This window comes from Cynoglossus semilaevis, chromosome 16, assembly GCF_000523025.1.
Source record: "Cynoglossus semilaevis isolate Cse_v1.0 chromosome 16, Cse_v1.0, whole genome shotgun sequence".
In the NCBI taxonomy this organism is placed as follows: domain Eukaryota; kingdom Metazoa; phylum Chordata; class Actinopteri; order Pleuronectiformes; family Cynoglossidae; genus Cynoglossus; species Cynoglossus semilaevis.
Window position 1 is genome coordinate 12,382,838 of NC_024322.1, and position 14,378 is coordinate 12,397,215.

At 39.9% G+C, this 14,378-nt stretch overlaps 3 protein-coding genes across 3 annotated transcripts in view; 2 read left to right on the top strand and 1 right to left on the bottom strand.

Moving 5' to 3' along the window:
* Positions 1-584: 584 nt before the first annotated feature.
* cytip (cytohesin 1 interacting protein) lies at positions 585-4,777 on the top strand. Its single transcript, XM_008328740.3, has 8 exons — positions 585-1,060; positions 1,252-1,301; positions 1,399-1,453; positions 2,145-2,247; positions 2,466-2,559; positions 2,645-2,711; positions 3,584-3,650; positions 3,857-4,777. The coding sequence occupies exons 1-8, from the start codon at positions 893-895 to the stop codon at positions 4,324-4,326; spliced, it is 1,074 nt and encodes a 357-aa protein (XP_008326962.1). The 5' UTR covers positions 585-892; the 3' UTR covers positions 4,327-4,777.
* Positions 4,778-5,647: 870 nt separating this feature from the next.
* Positions 5,648-7,955, top strand: ermn (ermin). The gene is made up of 3 exons (XM_017039981.2): positions 5,648-5,692; positions 5,793-7,166; positions 7,294-7,955. Exons 2-3 carry the CDS (start codon positions 6,629-6,631, stop codon positions 7,677-7,679), a joined length of 924 nt encoding a protein of 307 aa, XP_016895470.1. The 5' UTR covers positions 5,648-5,692; positions 5,793-6,628; the 3' UTR covers positions 7,680-7,955.
* A 195-nt stretch (positions 7,956-8,150) lies between these two features.
* The window catches only part of galnt5 (polypeptide N-acetylgalactosaminyltransferase 5), a 7,941-nt gene continuing 1,713 nt past the window's right edge, over positions 8,151-14,378 (bottom strand). Inside the window, 10 exon segments of the mRNA XM_025063546.1 lie at positions 8,151-8,915; positions 9,330-9,482; positions 9,838-9,918; positions 10,022-10,351; positions 10,448-10,565; positions 11,686-11,805; positions 11,918-12,053; positions 12,504-12,623; positions 13,446-13,612; positions 13,693-14,378. The exon segment at positions 13,693-14,378 is cut by the window's right edge and continues 40 nt beyond it. Coding sequence (XP_024919314.1) covers positions 8,778-8,915; positions 9,330-9,482; positions 9,838-9,918; positions 10,022-10,351; positions 10,448-10,565; positions 11,686-11,805; positions 11,918-12,053; positions 12,504-12,623; positions 13,446-13,612; positions 13,693-14,378 — 2,049 coding nt within the window. The 3' untranslated portion in view covers positions 8,151-8,777.

Consider the following 14,378-nt stretch of genomic DNA (forward strand, 5'->3'; position numbering starts at 1 on the left):
TATGTCCTAAAACATGCTGATTTTACTAATAAAATTTTCAAAATGCTGTAATTTGATGAAAAACATACAGAAAGGATAAAATTTCAATTTTTTTCAATTTTTTCAATTGAGAGTGAGACCCAGTCAGACAGGGAGCAGCTACTGGTGGAGGTACCACAGTTTTCTGACAGACTAAATCAAAATGAGGGCATAACAGTACAGGGGACAACACTGTGATCATTCTCCTTCCCTTTTCTCCTCCGAGCAGTCAAACAGCACTTCTCAAGAAAAGGGGTGAACAGGAAAGTGTGTGTGTGTCTGTGTGGGTGTGCTCTACGTACAGCTATTCTGGTGAGGACATTTTTCTGATCTGCACTGAGACAGAGGGTATTTTAAGCTTTTTGCTTAATTTTGCATTTGGGCATAAAATTATTTGTTTTGTAATATTAATATTAGCATGGATCATCTTTGATCAAATTTTGTCCATGAGCAGTCTGTGACAAAATACTATTTTGTATTTTTGGCACAAATTTTTTGCACAAATTTAACCCCTTGGTGCACATACTGGGGTGTAAAATCTTGTCTTTTTTTTTTTTTGACATCCCATCATGAAATACTTTAGAATTAGGGCTGTGTTAAAGTGAAATTAACGGGTAAGATAAGGGAAACTAATGGTTAAGGTTGGGGTAAGATGTGCTCACAAATCACAAAAAAAGACTGTGTGTATTTGGGTGTGCGTATGTGTGAAACTGTGATCTACAGATGCAGGTTCACCACCACTAGTCACATGATGTGGATTTCCGCTTCGACACATTTTACTTATAGCTGCATGGCAGGTCATACTCACTGTCTCACACACACACACCGCTGCTGCTGCTGCAGGACATAATGGTGCTGTGAGAACTGGTCTACAATGCAGTCTACCATGAATTCCAATGGACTTCAGCATCAGAGCAGCCAAGACCGTTGCATCCTGGATAATGTTCGCAGGAAGAAAACGTCTCTGTGGTCCCGGCGTTCCCTGAGGGGCAACAGTGATCGACAGCAGACAAACACAAGCTCTCTGCCCAGAGGCTGCAAGGTGAGAAAACAGGCAACACAAATACAGAACTGAAGCAACATTGTTCACCTGTAATTATCTATTCTGTAAACCAAAAAAAAAAAGAGAAGTACAGGACCTACCTGTTCACATCCCTAAAGCTTTGAACCAGTTTCCTGAAAATAAGTGCTCTATTGTTTTACAGTCAAACTCTTGTGTTTCTGCTTTTGCAGCCTAAACCATGTCGCTCCAACTCACTGGTGGATTACTATGACCCACAAAGGTAGAACTTAAAGCTCTGTAGTTTCCTCTTTGTTTTTTTCAGTTGCAGTTTTTTGTGTTTACTTATAATTCCTTTGCATTTTTTTTCTTTTCCGCAGAACCACAATTATACTAGAAAAGCAGGACAACGAGACGTTTGGTTTTGAACTTCAGGTGAGCATCTGTTTCATTTAATTTTAGATTTCAACCTTTTTAACCTAGGTTTACCTAAAAGCTTTTATTTGCAAATCTATTGATTTTTTTGAATTTTCTTGAATTCTATTTTATTTTTAGAATTCTGAAATTAAATCTGAATTAAAGGAAATGACAAAAAAAACTTTAAAAAAGGAGAACTTAAGGAAGTTTATCAGAGTCACTGTCTCTTTGTTCCTATAATCAAATATTTAACAGGAAAATGTTTTGGTTTTTTAAAAATCATTCTTTATCATGTAGATCTGTGGAAAAAATGTATAAAACAAATCAGAATTCAAGGATGAGAGCAAAACAAGTAATTTGTAGAGCTGCTAAAAAAGTCAGTTTAATTTAAAGTCAAAAGCTTAAAAAAATCAAAATTTGGGGGTGGGTGGTAGAAGGAATCCTGACAATATTTGTGTGTACATTTTTTTTAACTCATCATTAAGATAACTTTTTACGTCATGTTTGTGTTGTGTCTGAAAGAGTAGGAACTGATAATGATAAGAGTCATAGTAACAGAAACAACCACAATAATAGCAACAGTAATAATACTAATAAATATTATTTCTCCATTGTGCTGATGCATTTTTAAAAATGAAATAATTGTATGCATGTATTATACAAAACAAATTTGAATTATTTTTTTACTTTTCTGTGGTTTTCCTTGCAGACCTACGGCCTGCAGCTGAAGAACAGCACCACAGTGGAGATGTACACCTTTGTGCACAAAGTGCAGACGGACAGCGCTGCTGAGAGTGCTGGTCTGACCACAGGTGGGGCGGCCACATCCTCCATATACACAGTTTTGCACACAACGCCCTCACGTTTTCTGGTGTACACACAGTCAGCGACGCAGCTGTGGTCACAAATATATATACTTCAATGTTGTGTCCTTCCACCCACGAACATGAATTTATGCTAAAACACAACAGAGTTGTTTCTTGTAAACTCATTGCTTACTTCCCACTTTCTGTGACCTCAATGACCGCAGGAGATGTTATCGTGACCATTAACGGCGCCAGCGTAGAGGGATCCTCGCATCAGCAGATACTTGGTCTGATTAAGGACTCGGCCAACAGTTTAAAGTGAGTGACATCAGTCGAAACGGCGTTAATGTCACGGTGTTAACGGTAATGGAAAACTGAGTAAAGAGAATGTGTTTTTGTTCAGGTTGGAGACGGTGTGTGGGAGTGTGGTGAAGCAGATAGAGCTGGAGAAGAAGATGAAGCTTCTGAAGGTGAGTGTGTTCAACATCCTGCGAGTCTGTGGTCGTTACACAGGTCGTGATGTTAGACCAAAACATCACGACTAGCGTTACAGGTGGGTTTCCTGTTGCACGGCAGTGTGACTGCAGTGTTGTTGGAGTATTTGTTAGCTTGTTCCAACATTAAAATCAGGTCAGTGTGAGTAATTTAAGAATCAGTCAGAATGAAATACCTAAGGGCCAATCCCTGCCTCTGTGATATTGAAGGCTGTAATTATGTATTTAGTGCATAGCACTTGCATTGGTTTTACGCAAATCTAAGGAACCTGTAAGCGTCTTAGCTGTGATTACATGCTACAGTGGGCTACAGTTCACTCTACACTCACTGGGCTCTCAGTGTTGCTGTTAGACCAGAAAATGGTTACTAGGCAAAAATAAAATAAAAGGCACAAATTACAACATTATTTCACTAAAAATGGCATTTTAAAAAGTAGGGAAAAATTAACTCCAAGATTTCTCCAAGGCTATCTTTAAACATTAGTCCAAAAATGTCTGAAGGTTAGCTTAGCACTAAGCAAAAGAAAGAAAAAAATAGGTCTGCTAAAGGCTAGCTCAACAAAGAGATTAACTCTCTTTGTTGAAAGACAAGCTACAATTTAGCTTACAGATGGTTACAATATTTGATCAAATTGCCATAAAGGTTAAACAAGAGCCCGGAAGAAAGCAGAACTTTGCAGCTGATCAAAGAAAGAGTGGTTGAAATGGAAACTTTTGTGAGTTGACCCCAGAAACAGTTCAGTGGAACCAGTGAAGACAGAATGTTTGTAAAATTGTTTGAAAATTTTGGCTGTCAGGTTGGGCTTGACTTACAGAAAATAAAACCTTGTCGTTTTTCACACTCACAGAACTCTCTACACGAGAAACTGATGGAGCTGCAAAAACTAACGTTACAGGAAAAGTGCCTGCTGCGAGGTGAGTGTGTTCTCAGCTGTCAGACCACAGCACTTCCTTTCTCACAACCAGTGTCATCTCTTCGAAGCGTGCTCACTGTGACTGACGTGAAATGTGATGAGCGCCACATAATGTAGAAGATAGGAGTTCCCCTGAAAAACAAAGCTGCTGACAATCTTCCTGACAACTGGAGCTTTGACTCACATGGGGCTTCTTGTTGTTTCCAGGTAACTTGAACGACAGCAGCTTCCACCTTTCCGTGGACTCTTCAACTAGCTCTCCCACTGTCTGCCATGGTCGTCGCTTTTCCAGTGACAGCAGCTTCAGGAGCGTGGCCACTGACGACAGCGACCAGATCAGCGTGTTTGACGACGCGCTCTCTCCCGGTCCCTTCAGTGCAGCCAGCAGCACAGACGACAGCTGCTTCTTCCCCAGAGATTTTTCCACACAGGAAGGCTCCAGGTGGTCCCTGAACTCCCGCCTCCATCACCAGTCCGTCGTCCGCTCCAGCAGCTCCAGTTTTGCCGGCAGCAGCAGCTCCCTCTCTCCTTCATGGGAGGAGACGAGGACCTCCTCTCTGTTCGGTACTCTGCCTAGGAAAAGCAGGAAGACCAACATGCGCAAACACATCTTCAAGTTGATCCCTGGACTTCAACGATCAGTTGAGGAGGAGGAAACAGGAGCAAACACTCAGTGACCTGTTGACTCTCACAACCATGAACTCAAATGATGACTCAAATGATGAACTTTCTTCTGAAAAAGATTTAGCTCCTGTTTGTCCACCCATTGAGTGTTAGTTGCGTTTACAGCAAGGGAAGAGAAGCGATGACTCAGGAAACTGACCAACCAAGCAAAGAGTAATAGCCAGTCAAAGACAGATGGGGGCGGGTCATGGACACCTGTGTCATCCAGTTGTTGACGATACAGCAACAGGACAATTTCATGACATGTAACAACAGAAGCAAAACACACAACATCATTAAATAAATAAAGTCTAGGACTGGTTCACTATGTGTCTCAGACTCATGGCACAAAGCATTATGGGAATGTATGATGTTCTCTTTTACATGAAGTGTAAATAAATACAAGCGTCACATTGTAATTACATTATGTGTCCACTAAATAAATGTCTTTCCCTGCTACCGTAATGACAGTGCGTTAATTCATTCACAGAACCTCAACAGCGTTAACAGACAACTTCAACAAAACTTTACCCTCATGAGAATCAGGCCGGATTTAAAGTTTCTATCAACACAGCTCAGCAACTCAACTGAAAACAGGATGTGGGTAAAGACGTACGACTCACCTGTTTCATTTTCATACAGTAAGCTCTGAAAGTGAACCTAGAACAGCCTACCAGTCACACAACACCAAACGACAGCTATCACTGCATGCAGTTTGCAATTTGCAATATTAATTTCATAAACGTTGCATTAACAACCCACTGATTTCACAGATAAGTCTTTTTAAAGTTGTTTCTTCAACTTGCAAAAAGCATTCTAACTACTGGCTGGAAAATGTTAAGAGATAAATACAGGCAGGGGGCAGCATCACACACACAGTTAGTGTGATGCTGTGTGTTTGACTTTTGATAGTTTCTAAATGATGTTTCCTTTAAAATAAAACCTGGCTTGAACCTCACAAACACAACAACTAAGCTTCTGGTCTTAACCCTGTTTGCAGGACAACAGAACCTGGTACTGATGTAGGAACTCACTCCTCTATCTATTGTACACATTCTATCACAGTGTGGTTTACAGGCAGCTTCAGTAATAAAATTAAAAAAACAACCACTACACAGGAAATAATCCAACAGCCAATCAAATCAACCACTGTCTAACTTCCCTTCCTGGTAAATCAACCTGCAGCTTTACCAGAAGTATAATCATTACCATATAATCTTGGACATCACCTTTTAAACTAGAAAAAACTTAATTCAAGCTTCTTGTAAATGTGTATTTTATATTTTCTTATTTGTAGTAAATGTGTATTTTATATTTTCTTATTGGTAACCTATCACCTTCAGTATGCTAACCTATTTAGCTAAGCTGACCAAATTCAAGGTAAATTTGAGGCAGTTTTTAAAAACAAATGGCAAAGTTAAAAACAAATTGACTAGTTTTTCTGACTATTATATACAATATGTCAAAACAGAAATTCAAGGTAAATTTGAGGCAGTTTTCAATAGTTAAAAAGTTAAAAACAAATTGACTATTTTTTTTTACGATTATATACAATATGTCAAAACATAATTAACAAAAAAAACAAAAAACTCAAATGAACACAAGTTGTTCAGTCAATTTTCATCCAGTGGAGCTACGTGTTAACATGCTAAAATGTTAACAAACACAAAATACTGTAAAAAGTTGCTCTTATTAAGCTTGGTGAAAATACAACATTTACTTAGCTAACGTTTAGTTAAGTACATTTTTAGTTTCATTCATTTAACCTTTACCAGCTGCTCTGAACAGTGTTCACACATTGGTCTCTCAAATTTCCACAGCTGCACTAGTTCAGGTTCCAATAATGTCATATGAAGACTTCAGCCACATTACTTAACGGTCTTATGTTACATAAAACACACCATAACAGGGTTAAATTCCTCCTTTTTCAGTCAGTACTGCAGGGTCAAGAAAACCTATGGAACCTAGGAGAATGTTAATCCAGACTCAAACTGTTACAGAAGGCATGCTGTCATCCAGCAGGGATTACAGATCCAGTACAATCACTCCATATGCAGATACCACAACAACAAAGACGCCTTGTTGGGTCCACAACAAAACCCCTGTTTCACAGAGACTTCAGCACAGACAGTGAATGGTAGTGGAACTCGGAGCCAGACTAACTCTCTTTTTACTCCCTCTTCCTGGCTGTAAAGGATGAAAACAGGTGCCGCAATGAGACCAGATGAGAAACGATAACCGAGCCATGTGTGCGGATCTTTCATTTTGAGTTATAAATCAAAGGTATTTAACAGAACCAGTGTCATAGTGTCAGAAATGGCAACCAGCCCAGTGGCTCCCAGGGCTTCCAGACTAACAGAGGAAGAAGAAAATGCACTGGTGTCTCAAGTAGTGGAGATCATCAGCGGCATCTCCCTGGAGTCTCTGAAGACCCAGGACAAGCCTGAAGACAGAGACGCATGGTCGATGGAGGAGGGAGACGACTCTGTCTTCTACAGTGATGAGGACCAAGGTCAGCAGGACAGAGAAGCAGACACACTGTGTGAGTTCAATCTAGATGAGGAAGAACAGCTTCTGGAATGTGAAGCATTGGGACTTATCCTTCAGACGGAGTCCGAACAAGAGGCAGAAGTGTTGACCTCCGAAGAGGATTTGATAGTCGAGAAGAAACAAAAAGATGACTGCAAGGACGGTCAGAGACAAAAAAACCATTCTTCTGATTCTACACAACCCAGAGCAGAGAGTAACAGCACAGCAGAACAGTTTGACAGAAACCAAACAGAATCTCTAGAAACAACGTGCATAAATGCAGCTGTGACAACACAACCGGAACAGAAAGGATCATGGAAAAGAGGTGAGTTCAAATTGTTTTGTTTTGTTTTTTTGCAGAGAGGTGAGTTCAAATTGTTTTGTTTTGGGTTTTTTTTGCAGTAACTTCAAACACATAAGTACGTTGACTTACAAAGTACAATTCTCTGCAGCAAATTTAGAAGTAAACGAAGAACTAGTGCTAGAGGCTCAAACACCAGTTCTTCTGAGTAATGAGGAGCGTCACAGAGAGCTGAACAAGGAGGAAGAAGAAGTCCCAACAGGGACGTCAAGTGAACAACTTCAGACATCAGGGCAAATTAAGGTACAGCAGGAACCAAAGCAGAGCTCCGACCTTTATGTTCCTGTGGGGTTTCATCAAGGTCCCAAACCAGGCTACTCCACTCTACCTCTGCAGAAGAAACCCAGCGACAGCTCCAGAGCCTTTGACCACCTCTCCTCCGCCTCCAAGTACAGCACCGTGTCCTACCGCAAGATCCGTAGAGGAAACACACGGCAGAAGATAAAGCAGTTTGAGTTCATGGTCATGAATTTGTAAGACGGTATCAAAAATAAACAGAACACCCTAATGTGACATAACTGGGTTTGAAACAAAGTGTGAACTGTTAATATTTATTGTTTGGTCTGTAATTGTAGAGAAATGCCAGCTAATAGGTGCTAATAAGGTTTCAGCATGAAAATGTAAAGCTCTTATGTAAAACCACCATTGGAGCAATGGATTAAGTGAATAACAGGCTCTGAGAATATAATCCTACTTTCTATAATAACCAAGATGTTGTTTGGTATTAGATGGGGGGGGGAGTATGCTGCAGTAGTAGAAAGATGTTGTTTGGTATTAGATGGGGGGAGTATGCTGCAGTAGTAGGATCCCTGCATGGCTTAGGAAAGGTTCTGGGTTTGATTCCACTGAGCCTCTAATGCCAGATTGGGTTATGGTAGACAGAGCTTAGGCCAAGAAATGTCTTATTTATCTGGTGCAGAAAATATAAATAATAATTAAAACTAATTCTTCAAGACAATCTGTTTTTATTTTCTGAAGAAAACGCATTTCACTCACTAAATCTGGAAATCACAGCAGTCTCATTAGGAATGATAAAGCAACACTCCCCCCTAGTGACAAAACCGTAAAAAATTCACAACAAAATATACATGAAGAATTACACAGGAAATTGAAAACCACAGGGGGAGCCATTTCACCCATTTACCAACATTACATAAAGAAAATCTAGAGAGGATGGGACACGATTTATACACGAAGAAATTATTATTATTATTATTTTACAAATACATTTAACTTGGCCTTGGAGTGGATTTTTTTGCAAACTGTGAGGCTCTGCGAGTTTGGGTGTAAACTATTTTTTCCATTTGCATTGGACTTTGTAGTCCAAATAATAATAATATAATAAAATTAATCAAGAGTTTAACTGACCAACTTAAATGTCAGCTGCAAATTTCTTTCCTGAAAATCAACTTCAGTCCACGTTAAATCTGAACATTGCACATACCCTACACAGTCCACTGTGCATGTTGGTACCATAGTATTTCCACAAGGTTCTGCATCGTTCTACCACAGCGAAGCCAAAGACGCATCCGTAGTGCACATTAGACATGTAATCAATAAGAACAGTCTTACAGTTTATATGTTGTAGTGGGTGAACTGCCATTTCTGCCGGTCGTTGAGGGGAACACATGGTTTGACATGAACAGAGTCACTGTTAGGCTCCGCCTCCAGACACACGCGATGGAGAGTAACCTCTGATATGAGGTGCTCAGCCTATATGAGGAACAAAAAAAAACAGCGTGAAAAAAAAAAGCTCAGCCTATATGAGGAACAAAAAAAACAGCGTGAAAAAAAAATATGCTAAAATGCTTTTGAAATAAATTTCAGCAGAACAGCCACAACATTGAGTTTCTCGATGTTGCAGCTCAGTGGTTTTTAAACTTGTTATCAGAGGCTTGTTGGGGCGAGAGACCAATTCACTGTCTTCTGAAAGCGATCTCTGCTCCCCAGGAAATAGATGGGTTAAATGTATATGTACATGTCCCTTTGATTGAGATAAAAAAATCTCCCTGTATTTTATACAGTTTTTTTACCATAGGATTTTTAGGCTGAAGTCTTTTTATAATGACAGATCTGTGAAGGCCAAGTCAAACACTAATCAAAGCGAACAGCTTCATATCAACCTACCATTGGTGAGTTGGTAGCTTTGTGGAACCATCGTTGCTCTGGACTGCTGTTGTTGCACGGTTGCAGAACAAAGCCGTTGTCCTGCTGCTGTGGGACAACACACAGGTCCTGCTGACGAATCTGCATCATCCAGGTGTAATTAAATTGTTGACTCTTTAAAAAAAATAAAAATAAAAAATAAGCTGGGTTCCAGAGATATAATTATGTCCTATGAAAACAGTTAGATGTTGAAACAATGGACCAGGGAGGCAGCGCTGAGGTCTGAAAGGACCACAGCCAGAAAGGACTGGTCTGGACTTGAACTCCACCCTTGTTTATTGTGGCTTGGATCCTGTCCTGGACAGCATTTTTAGTATCCTGAATATTTCTGTACTACATCCTCCAGATCTAGTTTTACAGCTCTAGAGGATTAATGTGGCCTACATTTGCTGAGAGAAATAATTGCTCAGAAGAAGAACGTTGACATATATATTTCTTAGCATTTAAAGAAAACTCAAAAAACACTGACCGCCTCAGTCTGGTGACATGTCTCCATGAAGAGAGAACTGTTCTGCAATGTCAGACATTTCCCTGAGCCCTGGTTGAAGAGCTAGAGGACAATTAAACCATATTAGAACCAAATTTGACTTATTGTTGGTCACATTTGTTATATTTCAGCAAGACTGATGACATCATCGTTCCACTGAACGTACCATTCCCTGGGCTTTGACCAGAGGAGCCTTCATGTCTGGGAACACGTTCTCCAGGTACCACTTAAAACTCTTGCACTTCAGCTTCTTCCTCAGCTCGATCTGCTCCGTGAGGTCGCCCACGTCAAAGGTGTTCTTGTCCAGCATGTGGTGATAGCCGTGACCGTAGAAGATGTCCTTGTACTCGTCCAGCCAGACCTCAGCCACCCTGGCCAGGTTACGCTCCACCGTCTTCTGTCTGTCTTTGGGGAATTTGTACGGATTCTGTCCACGGAAAATGTGTCCCACTCGGGAGCAGGGGATGATCTCTATTTCTCCCCCACACATCCAGATCTGTGAGAGAGGCCACATGTAGAAATAATATTCAAGTTAAGAAAAGCTGGTTAGAAAAACTTCATGTACAGAGTAAAACCTGATGAACAAATGCACCTTGAAGGAGATCTCCATGTTTTCTCCACCCCAAACGTCCAGGCCTCGGTCATAGGTTCCAAGCTCAAAGAAGTAATTTTTGTCAATTGAGAAAAGTCCTCCAGCCATAACTGGACACCTGTAAAGTCCAAAACAAAAATAAATGAATAAGCAACTAAAACTGCAGGGCATTGGCGATGGCATTTTTAACATTTGATATTTACAGTTAATTTAATAATAATTTATAATTAGGGATGCTCCCTGAGAAAATTAGTTATTTTAAAACCATGACAGCTCGCGTGTAATAATTGTAACAACAGCTGTAGGGGAGTGTCCTCCACCCTTTGTGCTGGAGGCCTTGAAGGGACAGGTCTATGCTCGTCTTCAGCCTCAACTTAACCAGATCACCGCTGTAGAGAACTTCAGCATTTTTTGACTGACACATCAATAACATCTGCCCTCATTTACGCAACTGCTAAAATAGACAGGATTAATGGTAATGTGTATTACATCACTGTTGAAGACCTCTGTGGTGAAATAAAATCTGTATTTTTGTTAAGACATAGTTTACTTGTGTTAATTTGCACATTTGTGCCCTGTGATGTAATTTGAGGGAAAATCTAGATGATTCTTAAGGGCCTAGGACTGTTGACTGTTTACTACATATTTATTTGTGTCATTGAAACAATATAAGAATTTTTTAAAGAAATTTGAAACCTCAACAGCGCAATGTTTCAACACATTTTGTTGTGGTTTTTGTCCAGATTGACTGTAGCTTTTCAGCAAACAGGAGTATCACTATCTTCACATAAAGAGAATAGCTGCGCTGCAGCAAAAGCGGGGTTTAATCCTTGCACTGGAACATGTCCAAATGGATATTAGATCCTTGGATGCAAAGTGACTTATTATCTCCTTCAGCATGGTGGTTTTTAGGATACTATATAGTGTTGCAGGGAGTGTAACCAGGCCACAGCAGCAGTTTAGACGCTGCATTCACGTTCATCAGTAGATTACAATAAGTACAAAGGCATTGTTAATGCAAAACTATGAGCTATATATACGTATATATATACTATATATATATATATAATATATATATATATACGTATATATATACTATATATATATATATAATATATATATATACGTATATATATATATTATATATATATATATAGTATATATATACGTATATATATATATATTATATATATATATATAGTATATATATACGTATATATATATATATATAAATGTACCTGAAAGGATCTGAGGCCGTTATGTTGTTGTTCTTCAGATACTCAGGAGACATCAGACTCCAGCCAAAGACCAAAGGCCATTTGAAAACGCCTCTTTGAAAGTTGTCAATCATCAAGTAACTAAAAAGAACAAGTCAGAGCAGAAGTAGGAGGGTATTAAAAACTATTTTATAAATCATAAAATTGAACTGCAGTACACTTGTCTGCAGCTATGACATGGTCAGTCATTCACCTCATGTCCTTGTCACTGATTACATCAATAACAGGGCAGGGCACCTTCTTGCGATCCAGACAAACTCGCTCCAAAAGTGGCTCCAACCAGCCCACATTGCACTCCACGTGGGAGTCAAGGAAGGTGAGCACCTTACCTAATAGGGAGGAGAGGAGAGCAAACATCCTGCTGCACTTTACAAAATAAACACTGTTGTTGCCCACTGTTACTCCTTTACTGTTTAATCAGTTGCACAGATTACCCACCATGACTGACTTTAGTAATGCTCAGTAGGACTCAATAAATGTTATTTTTATTCATTATAATATATTGAGTTACAAGACACGTTCCCACATTACTTTAGACCTACTGAAGGTTTTCCTCTCATTCTTCATCCATGACATTTACCATCGTACACGTCTTATTTGATCAACACATTAGTTGTGGCAACATCAGACCTGTCGAAAAGTCTACACAGATCACGCTACACATCTACTGCCTATATCATTACACAATAAATCACCTAGTGCTGACGACGTGTATGACACAAATTATTTTAAATTAAATTAAATTATTACAACAAACACTCTGTGACAGCTTTTCTTACCTTTGGCGACAGCAGCTCCAGCCAGTCTGGCTCTGATCAGACCCTGGCGTTCCTTCAAACGGAGGATTCGAACTTTGGGAAACTGGGACATGTATTTGTCCAGCGGCTCCTTCAGATATTCTGTGCCACAAGACAAGATAGTATGAAATTGACATATCCAAACATAACATCTACTTTACATGATAAGATTAAATAAATACCTTTGTCTAGGAGCAAATGTCAAGCAAATACAATACATTTTGCAAAAGCAAAAACAAAAAGCAAAACTAATTGAGAATATCAGTTTTACACAACCTCCATGTTACTTTGTTTCTCCTTAAAGTGTTTTAATGAGAAAAAAAAAACTTGGACATCTGGTAAATTAATTCTGTCCATTATTTTCTACTACACAATCATTTTAGGGGTCACTGGAACCAATCGCACCAATCACCACAGCTCACATCCGGATTCACATCTAGTGACCATCCTTTGCTGCCATGAATCAAACCTATGACCTATTTACTGTGAGGCAAGAATTCTAACCACTCCATCACTTTTTGGCTACACGTTTACCTTAAACTCTCTGAGGTCACTTTTACTTTGCAGCTACATCCCACAGCCTTGTGGAGCACTAAGTAAATACTGTTCAACTTAACTATTACTACTTAATCACATTCATCATTGAATGATCAGCATATACATATCTATATATATTTGTTTCTTGTCATGATGTAAATTCATTCTTGTACAGTCTTTGCCTCTGACCCCTGTGCTGCTGCAACACAAACATTTCCCTAGTGCAGGATCAATAAAGTTCACTCTTAACCTTATGCTCACACTGCAAATGTGCAGTGCTTATGAAAGAAGTGTCTGTTCCAAACAAAGCAATGATCTCATCAGTTTGTCAGTGTTGACAGTTTTATTCCCAGCGTGAAGGCCAGACTAAGGTAGTGTGTGTGGTACCTCTGGTGCTGAAATCATCCACCAGAATGATCTCTTCGATGAGGTGTGGAGGAGATCTGTTGAGAACGCTGTGCACAGATCGCAGGAGTGTGGACCACACCTCATCTACAAAGCAGAAAATCACGCTGGTTGACGGCAAATTGTCGTGCACCCGTTTCTGGGCACATCTGTAAGGAGGGCAAAAAAAACACGTTGCAGAAACAGGCTGTTGGGAGCGAACGACTGAACTGTGGCGAAGAAAACTCACCCCTCCGGCCTGACGTCAGGCATGCCACGGTCAATGGGGATCTGGTCACTCAGATAGACGTTGAAATGCCCTTCGTCCCATCGTTTCTTCACCTCATCCTCCTCGTTACTAGCAACCTGAGCTGCAAGACCAAACTGTCCCACTGCATTGGGGTCTCTGGGAGACAGAGTCACATCCAGAGAAAGCACTTGGTGGACAGCTGTCTTGTTGGCAGCAGTGGAGTTATCCTTAAAGCTCTCTTTTACCTGTTGTCTGATTACAGGCTTCTTTAAAACACTTATGTCACTCTTATTAAATGACCTGACATGTTCTTGCCCATATTTTAGCTTCACCTCTTTTCCTCTGACATCCCCATCAAAAGCCTTGTTGTTTTTTTCCACGACCTCAAGCTCACCCCCCGTTTCTTCCTTGGCCTTGGCTTTGTCTCCAATCTTTACATCCACTGCGTTTTGTTCTTTTTCTGCAATTGGTTCAACAGCATGACCGTCCTTCTGAAAATGCAGCTGCTGCTTTTTCTCAGTGTCTTTATCAGACACTTCTTCTGCATCGTTTTTCTCCAATTTGTCTACATTCAGATCCAAGTCTACTGCTTTTTTATTTGCAGCAACGTTGTGTAGGATGTCTTCTTGTTTTTTTGGGTCCAGACTGTCAGCCCTGGGGACATTATCTCCCTCTTGATTAAGAGA

Bases quoted from the DNA above. Each gene is read 5' to 3' on its own strand.
- cytip (XM_008328740.3), top strand. From the start codon at position 893: ATGCAGTCTACCATGAATTCCAATGGACTTCAGCATCAGAGCAGCCAA. The intron at 2,248-2,465 runs GTGGGGCGGCCA...CAATGACCGCAG, and splicing joins GAGTGCTGGTCTGACCACAG to GAGATGTTATCGTGACCATT. The intron at 2,560-2,644 runs GTGAGTGACATC...GTTTTTGTTCAG, and splicing joins GACTCGGCCAACAGTTTAAA to GTTGGAGACGGTGTGTGGGA.
- ermn (XM_017039981.2), top strand. From the start codon at position 6,629: ATGGCAACCAGCCCAGTGGCTCCCAGGGCTTCCAGACTAACAGAGGAA. The intron at 7,167-7,293 runs GTGAGTTCAAAT...AATTCTCTGCAG, and splicing joins GAAAGGATCATGGAAAAGAG to CAAATTTAGAAGTAAACGAA.